Source organism: Podarcis melisellensis (assembly GCF_964234715.1).
Source record: "Podarcis melisellensis genome assembly, chromosome: 2".
In the NCBI taxonomy this organism is placed as follows: domain Eukaryota; kingdom Metazoa; phylum Chordata; class Lepidosauria; order Squamata; family Lacertidae; genus Podarcis; species Podarcis melisellensis.
This window is the reverse complement of record NC_138529.1, coordinates 122,307,598-122,323,514: the sequence shown is the minus strand read 5'-3', so window position 1 is coordinate 122,323,514 and position 15,917 is coordinate 122,307,598. Positions and strand designations below refer to the sequence as shown.

Sequence of the window (15,917 nt, the reverse complement as noted above, 5' to 3'; positions counted from 1 at the left end):
GAAAATAACAGAGGCCAACCAGAGAATATTGAGAAGCAAAGCAGCTAGTAAGCCTGATCTTTATTAAAGCTGTTGCAACAGGGTGCTTCCCTCACAGGGAGGAGTATCCAAAACAAATGTGTGCCTGCCCCTGTATAGACATTTTAAATTCCCTGCCCTGGAGCTCAAGACCACCCCTCCTTACATCATACATACATAGCAGAAAAGGCGGTCTACAACAGAAATTTGAATGTTCTTGTTTTTCCTGTTTGCCAGGTTATCTGATAATGCCTAATCTGATTGCCTTTCCTGGTAGTGTGCCCATTCCTTTGAAATGGTGATTACCCAATTCCTGAGACAATGGGAAGGTTCCCTCACCCCCTCCCTCCTTGCAGAGAAAACATTTGGTCAATTTGGGAGTCAAAATGGTTTCAGGTGGGTCTTCCTGTTCTGCTCCAGACATGTGGTCCACATATCTATGTATGTGCTTTGTTGGTACATTTATTAACATTTATTATATATATAAGACCTTAATTTTTTAATTAACCCCCCCCATATTTTAGGGACGCGGGTGGCGCTGTGGGTTAAACCACAGAGCCTAGGACTTGGTGATCAGGTCGACGGTTCGAATCCCGCAATGGGGTGAGCTCCCGTTGCTCGGTCCCTGCTCCTGCCAACCTAACAGTTCAAAAGCACGTCAAAGTGCAAGTAGATAAATAGGTACCGCTCCAGCGGGAAGGTAAACGGTGTTTCCGTGCGCTCCTCTGGTTTGCCAGAAGTGGCTTAGTCATGCTGGCCACATGACCCAGAAGCTGTACGCTGGCTCCCTTGGCCAATAAAGCGAGATGAGTGCCGCAACCCCAGAGTCGGTCACGACTGGACCTAATGGTCAGGGGTCCCTTTACTTTTTACCCCATATTTTATTCAAGTTGGCACCCTTATCTGGAGGGGTCTTCCTTGGCTTCTCCCTCTTGCCTAGGAATCTAACTCTGCTCCAAGTCCGTGGAGAGATGGATCCCTGAAAAAGGGGGAGGGTCCAAATGACACCCCCCCTCACATTTCTGGGAGCCTCCCTTTCTGGGAGCTGAACCACGGTCTTTGGATAGAATTTCAAAATGTCAAGTTGTTTTGCAGGCAGACACAATTTCCTACAGGTGTTGTGGAAGATGCAGCAAGCAGGAAAGAGAGGGTCAGAGTTAGGCTTCCCATATATCAGGAAAATTCCTCACATGTCCTTGGTTTTGGGGTGTAAAAATGGCATCGTGAGGGAATTTGGCTAAATCGGCAACATCTCAGGGGAAACCCTAGGCAGAATTAATTTTGATTATTATTTTTTAGTGGAAAATCTAGTTTTTGGCAAATATATGCTACCTCAGGGCCTTATAATGAGACCAGAGTGGGTAAGAAGAGGCCTGCATACCTGAGGCAATGTACTGTTTACTCTTTCTGTAACACTTAAATCAAGTTCCTGGAAGTAAAGCTTTTAAACTCAGCTCAGTCAGTAAAGCATAAGACTCTTAATCTCAGGGAAGTGACTTGGAGACCCATGTGGGGCAAAAGATTCGTGTATTGCAGGGGGCTGGATTTCATTTTTTTAAACAGGAACACAGGCGAAGGGAGCATGTGTGAAATGTTAAACAAATGTTAACACAAGAGAAGGTGCCATTGCTTTGTTCCCTTTTAACAGGATTTCCTTTCCCCCAACTCCCAACCAGGTGATGGAGAAGGCAGTCAGAATTCGGAGGCGCCATCAGAGATTTCATTAGGAATAAAAAAGATAGAATTTAAATATGCGGAATGTACAATGTGATTCAGTCAGGGAGCACAATGAGTTCACATCAATGAACTGCAACAGTGGAGATGCCATTTAAAGGCATGGATTGCAGAAAGGACTTCCGTGGGAGTGGAATTCCTTCAAAACATCAAGGAACTCACACAGGGGAGAAACCATATAAATGTACAGAGTGTGGAAAGAGCTTCCTCTTGAGTAAGCACCTTAATGCACATCATCGAACTCACACTGGGGAGAAACCATTTAGTTGTATGGAGTGCGGAAAGACCTTCAGTCAGAGTGGAAACTTTAAAAGACATCAGCGAATTCACACTGGGGAGAAACCATTTAAATGCATAGAATGTGGAAAGTGCTTCAGTGATAGTGGAAACCTTACAAGCCATCAACTGACTCACACAGAAGAGAAGCCATTTAAATGCATAGTGTGTGAAAAGAGCTTCAATTGTAGAGGAAACCTTAGAAGACATCAGCGAATTCACACAGGGGAAAAGTCATTTAAATGTATGGCATGTGGAAAGACCTTTTGTGAAAGGGCAAAACTTTCCATACATCTACGAACTCACACAGGGGAAAAACCATTTAAATGCATGGAGTGTGGAGCATGTTTCCGTCATAGAGAATCGCTGAAAATGCATCAATATACGCATACAGGAAATAAACCATATAAATGTTTTGAGTGTGGAAAATGCTTCAGTCAGAGAGAATCAATGAAAATGCATCAATATACGCATACAGGAGATAAACCATATAAATGTTTTGAGTGTGGAAAATGCTTCATTCAGAGTGGAAGCCTTAATGTACATCTAAAAACTCATACAAGGGAGAAACCTTTTAAATGCATGGATTGTGGAAAGAACTTCATTAATAGTGGAACACTTAGAAGACATCAGCAAACTCACATGGGAAAAACAATTTGAATGTATGTTTGGTTGCAGAATAAATCCAGGCACATCTGGAGGATATGGACCATGTGGACTGCATTTCTTCCACTTGCGTTTCAGGCCCTGCCATCAGACTGAGACCGCCTTGTTGGCTGTTACGGAAAAATCGAGGTGTGAGGCTGCTCAGTCACCCAGCTCGTCGGGCAGGGCCCACGGGTCCCTGCGGAATAAAGGAAGGGGTCCAGCCACCAACCGGAGCAAATGGCTGTAGATAAAAATTTATTGCGCAATAGGTTCAAAGAGGAATTTTGAACTCTGAGGATGGGGTGACAAAGACTTTTAGAACTTTCCCACCATATCCCAGAATACAGTTCGTACAGCATCATTGCTACATCACTGACATGTCACCAAAGGGGAGGGGTAGACAGAGGTTACACTAGTTCAACCTTGGCAAACATGTCCAGACAAGTCCTTGGTACAAGATTAGCATAAGCAGACATGTCAGGGCAAGACCCAGGTATAAGATTAGCACAGGCAAACACCTCTGAAGTCCCACCGCCCAAAGTACAATAGAACTTCCTTTGCATGTCTGGCCCCTTGGCAAGTTTGGTGATGGGATTAGGCTTTCCTTGGCCAACAATCAGCTAAGCAATTGTCACCTCTGGGAACTTCCTGGAGTCCCTTTGAAGGGGAAAATAGATTTGGAATGATTGGTGCTGGTTGATAATGTCTGGTGGGCAAAAAGGTAAAAGCTGTTTCCTGGTTCTGCGGGATCTCTCCGTGGTTTTTAATGCCGTTGACCACGGTATTCGGTTACCTATTTGTGATAAAAATATATACCTTACCCAACTTGTTGAGAATAAAGCTTTACTGGTCAGGTTGGCAACAGTTGAACCACGAGTATTATTTCCAAACTCCTCCAGTCATCATGGGCACAAAGTCCCCACACCTCTCACCTCTCCCTCTCAGCAGTCAAGAAAGAGCAAACTGAATTAACCAAACAAGCGCCACCTCCTTTCCCCAATGCTACCTCTGCTTTGTGAAATACATTCCCAATTAAATGACAGTGTAAATACTGACACATCCTCACAGACGGTCTAGGAGGGTTGGGAGTTAGGGGCAGGGTTATGCAGTGGTTGAACTCCTAGTCCTGGGACATGTCCAGAAAGTGATGTTGGGGGGGATGAGCATTTGGACCTCTGGGCACTCACTTAGGGGGTGTCTCAGGGCTCCATCCTCTCCCCACGCTTTTTAACACCACTTCCCTCTAGGAAGCAGGTCATGGGAAAATGCTTATATTTTCCCAGTCCTTGAATCGCAGCATTTATAAAAATAGTTTGTAATCGTTTATGTAAACACTGCCAACAGTACCTTTTTGCCTGTGTTAATAAAAGCTGAAATTTCTACAAAAATATTCCTCCACTGTGCAACAAAGGCAGGGGCTGCTCTCCCACTCGTAGCTCTATGGGCCCCCGTGGTCCAAAACAAACCTGAAGTGTTCCCCCTAAATCAGATGTTTCCTGGGCAATTGGACAAAAGGAGGCCTGGGAGTGGGGAGGAGGAGCGTTGGAAAGGAGAGGAGGGGTGACAGTGGACATTCTGCCCGCGTCTATAAATTGCAATAAGGGGAATTGGAAAAGTGAGCAAGGGAGGTGGGTGGCAAAGGAGGACAAAAATAAGATGCTGCATTTGGGAAGGTGGTGGTGAGAGGGAGGAGGGGGAAGAAAAGGACAAAGGGACTTCTCCACCCGCCCCCCCAAAAGCACCTCTTCTGGGACCAATTAGCAGGGACCTGGATCACACAGTCCAGTTGCCAAGTAAGGAACCCACAACTGCAGGGTCTGCATTGCAGACCATATCATTTGAAGAATCACACAGGTTTCTTTTTATCCTTAAAAGGTGTAACAAGGACAACAAGAACAATTTATTTCAACCCAGCCTCTTATGAATACATAATGAAACATTAAACCTTAAATAGCATCCCTATGCAGGGCTGCCTTCAGACGCCTTCTAAAGGTTTAATAATAAAAATAACTTAATCATTTATTTTATCATGGTATGTCAGCTGAGACCCTACCTGCCTGCAAACTGCCTTGCCAGAGTGGTGCATGCTCTGGTTATCCTTGGACTACGGCAATGGGCTCTACATGGGGCTACCTTTGAAGGCGACACGGAAACTGCAACTAATCCAGAATGCGGCAACTAGACTGGTGACTGGGAGCGGCCTCAGGGACCATATAACACCAGTCCTAAAAGAAGTTCGTTGGCACCCATTGACAAACCAGTTAGGGAAGTGTTTGCTTCTTTTTTTGCAGCTGTCCAGAGTGGCTGGGGAAACCCATTGAGGTGGGCTGCATACAAACAATAAAATCATTATCATTATCACAATCCGGCTGGCCAATCTGTGCTCAGCTGCCCTGCACCCCTTGGGCACCTTTGCGGGAATGGAATTGAGATGGCCACCAAGGCCATCCCTGTGAGAATGGCTTTCAACCCAGGCCCCCCAAGAAGCACCCCTCGGGACGCGTCCCCGTTTCCCCCTGGCAGGAATCCCTCGGGAAGCTCCTGGCTGCGCGCGTGTGGCGAGGCGCGCCTCTTGCTGGACAGAAGGAGAGTCCATGAAAGGGGTTACGGAAGCGAGAGAGCCGCGATGCCTAGAGAGGCCTGGGAAGAGACCCCTCCCTCCCTCCCCACTTCCGTCTCTTACCTCCTCCCCCCCCCTCCCCGCTCGTCCTGGGAGGCTCCTCCGGATGGAGAGGTCGGTGCGCTCGAGAGCGATTCTGCGCGCAGGGCGAGGGGTGAGCCGTGCCAAGGGGGTCCCTGGGCGCAGGAGAGACTGGGGACGGAGGGGGCAGGGGAAGCTGGGGAGGGAGGGAAGCCTCCCTGGGGGAGGAAAGCCCCGTCCAGCATTGGCAAAGGGGTGCAGAGAGAGAAAGAGACGCTGCCCATCGGAAGGGAGGGCGCTGGCGGGGGAATCTCCGGAGACGCTGCCTTGGCTTTTCCCTCCTGCCCAGAAACCTGCCTTGGGGAGAGGGGTCCCTGAAAATGGGAGGGGGTCCAATTCCCCACCCTCCCCTCCTTCCCGGAAGCTGGACTCTCCTTCCCCCACCCCCAGGCCAGCCAGCTGCTGTTGGGGGCTCCAGAAGCGGGACTCTGCTGCTGCTGCTTCTGCGTTACACCAAGGGCGGCCTTTGGTCCAGGTGGAGAGGAGAGGAAAGGGCAGGAAGTTCCTGAGAGGAAGGAGGGAGGGCTGTCCAGAGGGGGTCTTTGCTTCTGGTATCCTCTTCCAGGAAGGACCGGAAAAAAACCCGTCTGCCTCTCCCAGGGTTTCATTTCTAAGCCTTAGTTCCACTGCATGGTTAATTGAGGGGATAATGTGGTCCACTACTCAAAAAAACATGGCTGGAGGTGCTATGGAAATTCTTTCAGGATTTGTATATAATAGATATATGGACAGCCTTTCTATACCTTTCTCAAAGGGAGTTACAAGCTGAGACACAATCCACCAGCACCCAAAGACAGTGAATGTGTGCACCTTCACAGTCTGGGGTGCTTAAAAGGACAAAGGATCCATTATTAGGATAGACAATGCTTGTGACTGGAGGCTTTACACACATTCATGTGCATATGCAGGCCAAGGATTGCCAGTATTACAGGCGAGGTGTGTGAGAGTGCAGTATTCCACAAACACTGTGTGTGAGAGAAAGGGAGTGGGTGGGATTATCGTTTATAGCAATGCTGTAATTTTGTCCGTAACATTTCGTGAGCTGATGCTGCGGTTTATTACCCTCCAATGAGCCACCAGGAACTTTATTGGTTTTGCTTCAAAAGATGAATGTTTCTGAAGACGTTGACAGTCACATATGACATAAACAGCACTTCTCTTTTACTTGTTCCACACAGGAGAGACTCTTACTCACAAGTCCAAGCACATTTTGCTAGAAAAAGAAAAATACAGAAACGTGAAGGGGAAATTGAGAGGTAAGCTCTTACAGTATGCAGTGAGACATTTCACTACGTCAAAACATATCAAAAGCCCTGCTGGATTGAGAGGATGACCCAATTTTGGCTTGTCTTCTGCAATTTCACCCATTTACCCATGTTTCTGTGGAGAGACATTGCCTCCAGTCCGCCCTTCCCTGCCCATTGCTATGAAGCTTGTAGGCAGAGATATCTTTTTTTTACCTTTACGCAGAGATAACTACGTCCCACTCCTCCTCTCTATTTGACCAGATTTCCAGTATTAACCACTATCTTTATTCTCATGTCTTTGGGATTTAAGGGAAGATTGCTACTGAAATTCAGGGGTTCCTGTAGTCCAGGCACGTCCAACTCCCAACAGAGTGCGATCTACTCCCAGTATAAAAAACTGGCAGTGATCTACCCATTGTCACTGGAGGAATGAGGAGTGGGGTGCGTGGGTGGAAGGAGGTGGCTAACTGGATGCAGGAGGGGGGAGTTTCAGTTGGGGATTAAAGGGAGGCAAAACTTCTCTCTCTGAAGAGCCAGTCATCTCTCCACACTCCCAAGCCAGGCCCCCTCCCCCTTAAGCAGCTCTCTCCCCCCCCCCAAAGCCAGCCCTTTCTCTCTCCTCCCCATCAAAGGGAGCTGCACAACTGACGCCCATCCCAGTAATCCCATGATCAACCAGAATCACTCACATGATCTATTGGTTGATCGCGCACGACCGGATGAACATGTCTGTTGTAGTCCATTATTATGATTAATTGAATTTGTTAGTCACTTTATCTTACCCAGAGAGACTTGCAACCAAACATTTAAGGGATAAGGACAAAAAAGTCATTAGGAATTCTGAACCTGAGAAATAAAGGGCATGTTCATGGAGGGAGAGCAGCTCCCTTTCCTGTGAGGAACCTCTTTATTTAAATTGCCAGTTTTAGAGAAGCACTGTATCTTAGATCATGCTGCATTATTAACAATAATAGATTATTATTAAAAGTTGATGCAATGCTATTATCTGACATTATTTCATTTCCTAAACAATTGGCACATAGAAGAAGGAAGAGTGTATGAGATGTTAAAATAAGAGAAGGTACCAAAGGCACTTGATGTGTGTTATATTCTTTTGTTTCTTCTTTGGAGAGCCAGTGTGGTTAAGAGCAGTAGATTCGTAATCTGGGGAACCGGGTTCGCGTCTCCGCTCCTCCACATGCAGCTGCTGGGTGACCTTGAGCTAGTCACACTTCTCTGAAGTCTCTCAGCCTCACTCATCTCACAGACTGTTTGTTGTGGGGGAGGAAGGGAAAGGAGAATGTGAGCCCCTTTGAGACTCCTTCGGGTAGTGATAAAGCAGGATATCAAATCCAAACTCTTCTTCTCTTCTACAGGATTTCCTTTCCCCCTACGCCAATGCAAGCAATAGAGAAGACAGACAGAGCAATCTCTACTTTCATTAGGAATCACGAAAAAATCATTTAAATTTGTGGAACATACAATGTGATTCAGTCAGTGAGCACACTTAGTTCACATCAAGGAAATGAAATAGTGGAGACACCATTTAAAGGTATGGATTTTGGAAAGGACATCAGTAGGAGTGAAACTCCTACACATCATCAAGGAACTCACACAGAGGAGAAGCCATTTAAATGCATTGAGTGTGGAAAGAGCTTCACAGAAAGTGGAACGCTTAGAAGACACCAGAGAACTCACACAGGGGAGAAACCATTTAAATGTATGGAGTGTGGAAAATGCTTTGGTCGTACAGATTCGCTGAAAATGCATCAATGTACTCATACAGGAGAGAAATCATATAAACGTTTTGAGTGTAGAATATGCTTCAAAAAAAGTGGATGCCTCTGTATACATGAGCAAACTCACAGGGGTGAGAAACCATTTAAATGTATGGAGTGCGGAAAGAGCTTCCTTTTGAGTAATCACCTTAATGCACATCATCGCACTCACACTGGTGAGAAACCATTTAAATGTATGGAGTGTGGAAAGAGCTTCCTTATGAGTAAGAACCTTAATGCACATCATCGCACTCACACAGGGGAGAAACCATACAGATGTATGGAGTGTGGAAAGGGCTTCAGTGAGAGAGGAGGACTCAAAAGACATCAGAGAACTAACACAGGGGCAAGACCTTTTAAATGCATGGAGTGTGGAAAGAGCTTCAGTCAAAGCGGACAGCTTAAAAACCATCAGCGAACTCACACAGGGCAGAAACCATTTAAATGCATAGAGTGTGGAAAGAGCTTCAGAGAGAGTGGAAACCTTAGAAGACATAAACTAACTCACACAGGGGAAAAACCATTTAAATGCACAGAGTGTGGAAAGACGTTCCGTGAAAGGGCAAAACTTTCCATACATCTACGAACTCACACAGGGGAAAAACCATTTAAATGTGTGGAGTGTGGAACATGCTTCCGTCATACACATTCGCTAAGAATGCATCAATATACTCATACAGGAGATAAACCATATAAATGTTTTGAATGTGGAAAATGCTTCTGTCAGAGTTCAAACCTTAATGCACATCTACAAAGTCACACAGGGGAGAAACCTTTTAAATGCATGGATTGTGGAAAAAGCTTCAGCAGTAGTACAACTCTTAGAAGACATCAGGAAACTCACATGGAAAAAACCATTTAAATGTATGTTTGGTTGCAGAATAAATACAGGCATATCTGGAGGATGTGGACCATTTAGACTGAAATTTTCCCAATTGGGTTTAAGGCCCTGCCATTGGACTGAGACCACCCTGGTGCCGCTGGTTGATTATCTCTGGCGAGCTAGGGATAGAGGTAAAAGCTGTTTCCTGGTTGTGCTGGATCTCTTAGTGGCTTTTAATTCCATTGACCACAGTATCTGGTTAGCTATTTGTGAGAAAAATATCTGCATTACCCAATTGATTGAAAATAAATCTTTACTTGTCAGGCTGGCAACAGTCAAACCATGAGTATTATTTACAAACTCCTCCAGTCATTGTGTGCATGAACTCTCCAGGAGAAAAACATTTAAATCATAGAATCTTCAAATTATTGAGTTGGATGGGCCCCCACAGGTTAGCTAGTCCAACCCACTGCCATGCAGGAATCTCAACTAAAGCATCCATTCTGTTCTTACTGCTAGAAAATTCTTTCTGATGTTTAGTCAGAATCTCCTTTCTTGTAAATTCAAACCCTGGGTGCACGTCCTACTGTCCGCAGCATAGTTTTTCCCTCGAGTTCACTTCTTCCTTGAGATGAACAAATTTAATTTCATTCCGTGTATGTGATATTCTGGTGTTTCAATGTAAAGTTGTACATTAATTTAGAAAATTAATTGTTGCTTTGTATCTCGCCTTTCCTCCAAGGAAGTAGAGGTGACCTGGACGCTTCTCCATCTCCCTTTTGATCCGCACGTCAACCCCCCTGTGAGGTAGGCTAGGCTGAAACACAGCAGGTGGCCCAAGGTTTCCCAGGGATTTGATTTGAACCCTGGTCTCCCAGGTCCCACACAGGAGCCACTGCAGTACCTTGACTTGGGATTAATATGCTTTGTTGGGCCACAAAAGTCCAACCTCTCCCCCCCCCCCGAAAGCACAGAATAGCAGGCCCAATGCACAGGAAGCTGCCTTCTAGGGAGTCAGGTAATTGGTCGATCTAGGCCAGGAATGTCTCCACCGCCTGGCAGCAGCAACCTGGGATTTCAGACTTTGGGTCTCTCCCAGATGCCGGGGTGTGTGTGAACCTGGGACCTTTTTCTTGGATGCAAGGCAGATAGAATAACAGAATTATATTTAGTTAGCTTATTTATTTCATAAATTCAAACACTGCTTGATTGCCAAAATCCTCAAAGCCGTTAAAAATCAGATGAAACTAAAAGATCGAGGAAAATTCACAACCATGTAGTCCAGTCCTTTTCTGCGAACAGCAGTGCCAATGCCTATGATTTCAGAATCACAGCTGAACAATCCCCAAAAATTGAAAATGAAAGTTGACAACAGGACAAGAAAAATGGATTCTTTGCACCCTAATGATTGCCAAGAGGCTGATACGATAGAAGATGCAACACATGAACGGATTGCCTATAGATGCAGACTGTGTTTGGACATATATATTGATATTGGGAATGAATTCATATAAAATGTTGTGGGTTATTAGTAACCATGTATGTATTAGGATGGGATGTGGGTGGCGCTGTGGGTTAAGCCACAGAGTCTAGGACTTGCCGATCAGAAGGCCAGAGGTTCAAATCCCTGCGATGGGGTGAGCTCCCATTGCTCGGTCCCTGCACCTGCCAACCTAGCAGTTCGAAAGCATGTCAAAGTGCAAGCAGATAAATAGGTACTGCTCCAGCGGGAAGGTAAACTGCATTTCCATGCTTCTCTGGTTCACCAGAAGCGGCTTAGTCATGCTGGCCACATGACCCGGAAGCTGCACTCCGGCTCCCTCGGCCACTAAAGCGAGATGAGCGTCGCAACCCCAGAGTCGGCCACGACTGGATCTAATGGTCAGGGGTCCCTTTACCTTACTATGTATTAGGATAAGTAATCTTGAAACCCTTATATAGTGTTATTATAAGTGTTAACGGAAAAATCCGAGGGCTCCCTTGGACAAAAACAAAGACATCAACCAGGATAACTTGGAGCAAAACAGCAGCCTGTAGGCTTGGCCTCTATTGATCTGTTGCAACAGGGTGCTCCCCTTGCCCGCAGGAGAGAGGAGGGACCCAGAAAAATGGCGTGCAAGGCCTTATAAAGACTTTTGAAATTGCCACCCTGTAGATCAAGACCACCCCCAGAAACATCATACATACATCACAGAAAAGGAAAACAGAAATTTTAATGTTGTTTTTCTCCTGTCATTTATCTCCTGTCTGGCAGGTTACTTGATTGGATTGCCTGGGGAGCCTGGCCAGTCTTTTGTAATGATAAATACTTAGTTCCTGGGCCATGTCACAGGCTCATACCCTATTCAAACACAGATATACCCTTAAGACAAGATTTGTGAAGGAAAAGACAATGGGGAGGCTTTTCCATTTTCCTTTGACCTTGCAGAGAAAACATTGGGACAGTTTGGGAATCAAAATGGTTTCAGGTCGGTCTTCCTGTGCTGCTCTATGTATGTGCTTGGTTGTGCTGTAAATAAAACATGCCCTTTTTCCCTTATGGGGTATCCAAGAGCCCATATAGAGTCCTTACGTGGGTTCCCTATTGGTAGGAGAAAATAACAGAGGCCAACCAGAGAATATTGAGAAGCAAAGCAGCTAGTAAGCTTGATCTTTATTGATCTGTTGCAACAGGGTCCCCACTCACCACACACAGGAGAGGAGGAGGACCCCCAAAATTGCTGTGCAAGGGCTTATAAAGACTTTTTGAAGCGAAAGGAAAGTCCAATGCTGTAAAGAAAAATATTGCATAGGAACCTGGAATGTAAGAACCATGAACCTGGGTAAGTTGGAGGTGGTCAAAAATGAGATGGCAAGAATAAATATAGACATCCTGGGCATCAGTGAACTAAAATGGACGGGAATGGGTGAATTCAGTTCGGATGACCATCATATCTACTACTGTGGGCAAGAAACCCGTAAAAGAAATGGAGTGGCCCTCATAGTCAACAAAAGAGTGGCGAAAGCTGTACTGGGATGCAATCTCAAAAATGATAGAATGATCTCGATACGAATCCAAGGCAGACCTTTTAACATCACAGTAATCCAAGTTTATGCACCAACTACTTGTGCTGAAGAAACTGAAATTGACCAATTCTATGAAGACTTACAAGACCTTATAGAAGTGACACCAAAGAAGGATGTTCTTCTCATTATAGGGGATTGGAATGCTAAAGTAGGGAGTCAAGAGATAAAAGGAACAACTGGCAAGTTTGGCCTTGGAGATCAAAACGAAGCAGGGCAAAGGCTAATAGAGTTCTGTCAAGAGAACAAGCTGGTCATCACAAACACGCTTTTCCAACAACACAAGAGACGACTCTACACATGGACATCACCAGATGGGCAGCATCGAAATCAGATTGATTATATTCTCTGCAGCCAAAGATGGAGAAGCTCTATACAGTCAGCAAAAACAAGACCTGGAGCTGACTGTGGCTCAGATCATCAGCTTCTTATAGCGAAATTCAAGCTTAAACTGAAGAAAGTAGGAAAAACCACTGGGCCGGTAAGATACAATCTAAGTCAAATCCCTTATGAATACACAGTGGAAGTGAGGAACAGGTTTAAGGATTTAGATTTGGTGGACAGAATGCCTGAAGAACTATGGATGGAGGCTCGTAACATTATACAGGAGGCAGCAAGGAAAACCATCCCAATGAAAAGGAAATGCAAGAAAGCAAAGTGGCTGTCCAATGAGGCCTTACAAATAGCGGGGGAGAGAAGGCAAGCAAAATGCGAGGGAGATGGTGAAAGATACAGGAAATTGAATGCAGATTTCCAAAGAATAGCAAGGAGAGACAAGAAGACCTTCTTAAACGAGCAATGCAAAGAAATAGAGGAACGCAATAGAATGGGAAGAACCAGAGATCTGTTCAAGAAAATTGGAGATATGAAAGGAACATTTCGTACAAAGATTTCCATAATAAAGGACAAAAGTGGAAAGGACCTAACAGAAGCAGAAGACATCAAGAAGAGGTGGCAAGAATACACAGAGGAATTATACCAGAAAGAAATGGATGTCTCGTATACCCCAGGTAGTGTGGTTGCTGACCTTGAGCCAGACATCCTGGAAAGTGAAGTCAAATGGGCCTTAGAAAGCACTGCAAATAACAAGGCCAGTGGAAGTGATGGTATTCCAGCTGAACTATTTAAAATTTTAAAAGATGATGCTGTTAAGGTGCTACACTCAATATGCCAGCAAGTTTGGAAAACTCAGCAGTGGCCAGAAGATTGGAGAAGATCAGTCTACATCCCAATCCCAAAGAAGGGCAGTGCCAAAGAATGCTCCAACTACCGCACAATTGCACTCATTTCACACGCTAGCAAGGTTATGCTTAAAATTCTACAAGGAAGGCTCAAGCAGTATGTGGACCGAGAACTCCCAGAAGTGCAAGCTGGATTTAGAAGAGGCAGAGGAACCAGAGACCAAATTGCAAACATGCGCTGGATTATGGAGAAAGCTAGAGAGTTCCAGAAAGACATCTATTTCTGCTTCATTGACTATGCAAAAGCCTTTGACTGTGTCGACCACGGCAAACTATGGCAAGTTCTTAAAGAAATGGGAGTGCCAGATCACCTCATCTGTCTCCTGAGAAATCTCTATGTGGGACAAGAAGCTACAGTTAGAACTGGATATGGAACAACTGATTGGTTCAAAATTGGGAAAGGTGTACGACAAGGCTGTATTTTGTCTCCCTGCTTATTTAACTTATATGCAGAATTCATCATGCGAAAGGCTGGGCTGGATGAATCCCTAGCCGGAATTAAGATTGCCGGAAGAAATATCAACAACCTCAGATATGCAGATGACACAACCTTGATGGCAGAAAGTGAGGAGGAATTAAAGAACCTTTTAATGAGGGTGAAAGAGGAGAGCGCAAAATATGGTCTGAAGCTCAACATCAAAAAAACGAAGATCATGGCCACTGGTCACATCACCTCTTGGCAAATAGAAGGGGAAGAAATGGAGGTAGTGAGTGATTTTACTTTCTTGGGCTCAGTGATCACTGCAGATGGTGACAGCAGCCATGAAATTAAAAGACGCCTGCTTCTTGGGAGAAGGGCAATGACAGGCCTAGACAGCATCTTGAGAAGTAGAGACATCACCTTGCCAACAAAGGTTCGTATAGTTAAAGCTATGGTTTTCCCAGTAGTGATGTATGGAAGTGAGAGCTGGACCATAAAGAAGGCTGATCGCCGAAGAATTGATGCTTTTGAATTATGGTGCTGGAGGAGACTCTTGAGAGTCCCATGGACTGCAAGAAGATCAAACCTCTCCATACTGAAGGAAATCAACCCTGAGTGCTCACTGGAAGGACAGATTGTGAAGCTGAGGCTCCAGTACTTTGGCCACCTCATGAGAAGAGAAGACTCCCTGGAGAAGACCCTGATGTTGGGAAAGATGGAGGGCACAAGGAGAAGGGGACGGCAGAGGACGAGATGGTTGGATAGTGTTTTCAAGGTTACCAGCATGAGTTTGACCAAACTGCGGGAGGCAGTGGAGGACAGAGGTGCCTGGCGTTCTCTGGTCCATGGGGTCACGAAGAGTCGGACACGACTAAACGACTAAACAACAACAACAACAACAAATCAAGACCACCCCCAGAAACATTATGCATACATCACAGGTGTGTAACCTAAGACCACCCCTCAGATATATCCCACCTACACCACAAAAATTTAAATGTTGTTTTTCTCTTGTCCTTGTTTATCTCCTGTCTGACAGGTTACTTGATTGGATTTCCTGGGGCGCCTGGCCATTCTTTTGTAGTGGTAAAATACTTATTTCCTGGGCCAGGTCACAGGCTCACACCTTATTCAAACAGACATATCCTTGAGACAGGATTTGTGAGGAAAGAGACAATGGGGAGGCTTTTCCAGTCAGTTTAGGAATCAAAATGGTTCCAGGTTGGTCTTCCTGTGTTGATCTATGTATGTGCAGTTATGAACATTACCATATATCTAAGACCATAAAATTCCTATCACAGTTGGTACACTTATGAACATTTGACTAACATTTAAGACCTCAAAATTCCTATCACATAAGTAAATTGCCATTCTTGGCTACGAGGAGGGTGAAGTGTTCAGCTAAGACATTATCTCTGGTGGCAGCAGGAATAAAGGGGGTGTTTAGTGGGACGCGGGTGGCGCTGTGGGTTAAACCGCAGAGCCGAGCACCGCAACCTCAGAGTCGCCCGCGATTGGACCTAATGGCCCTTCCCACTACAGTCCTATGACTCTGCTTCCAGGGGGCGGGGGGGCAATCTCCCCCTCCCCCTGGGTAAATGAACTGGCTTCCTAGAGAGGCAGGAAGTGACGGGGGGGGGGAAGGCAATGTTGGAGGGGTGGGGTCTCCATGCACATCCCCGGAAGAGAAGGAGGCCTGCAAAGGAGGAAAGAGGTGCAACATTTCAGGGGAAGGGGAGATTTGGGGTGCAGGGAGGGAGAAGAATTTGCTTTCCCTCCCCATGAATCTACAAACAAGGCAAGGAAGGGCTGCCCCCCTTTCCCTCTGGGAATCAGGAGAGGCACTCTGCAATGGGCTGCAAAAAGGGGAGGGGCAATTTGGAGGGGAGAGGGTCTCCATCCTCATTCGGGGGGGGTTATTTGGGGAGGGGGATGGGAGAAGGATTTGCTTTCCCTCTCCCGGAATC

At 45.6% G+C, this 15,917-nt stretch overlaps 3 protein-coding genes across 4 annotated transcripts in view; 2 read left to right on the top strand and 1 right to left on the bottom strand.

Annotated features, from left to right (window-relative positions):
- The window catches only part of LOC309364399 (uncharacterized protein), a 152,254-nt gene that overhangs the window by 31,798 nt on the left and 104,539 nt on the right, over positions 1 to 15,917 (top strand). The window lies entirely within an intron of this gene.
- Positions 1 to 15,917, bottom strand: part of LOC309364383 (uncharacterized protein) — a 155,808-nt gene that overhangs the window by 53,606 nt on the left and 86,285 nt on the right. The gene's annotated exons all lie outside the window — the stretch shown is intronic.
- LOC309365000 (uncharacterized protein) lies at positions 5,057 to 9,462 on the top strand. Of its 2 annotated transcripts, none has more exons than XM_081903083.1 (3): positions 5,057 to 5,410; positions 6,556 to 6,633; positions 8,001 to 9,462. In XM_081903083.1, exon 3 carries the CDS (start codon positions 8,179 to 8,181, stop codon positions 9,262 to 9,264), a length of 1,086 nt encoding a protein of 361 aa, XP_081759209.1. In that variant the 5' UTR covers positions 5,057 to 5,410; positions 6,556 to 6,633; positions 8,001 to 8,178; the 3' UTR covers positions 9,265 to 9,462. The 2 variants fall into 2 exon arrangements, with proteins under 2 accessions (XP_081759209.1, XP_081759208.1); XM_081903082.1 differs by having other exon boundaries at positions 5,057 to 5,450.

Bases quoted from the DNA above. Each gene is read 5' to 3' on its own strand.
- LOC309365000 (XM_081903083.1), top strand. From the start codon at position 8,179: ATGGATTTTGGAAAGGACATCAGTAGGAGTGAAACTCCTACACATCAT.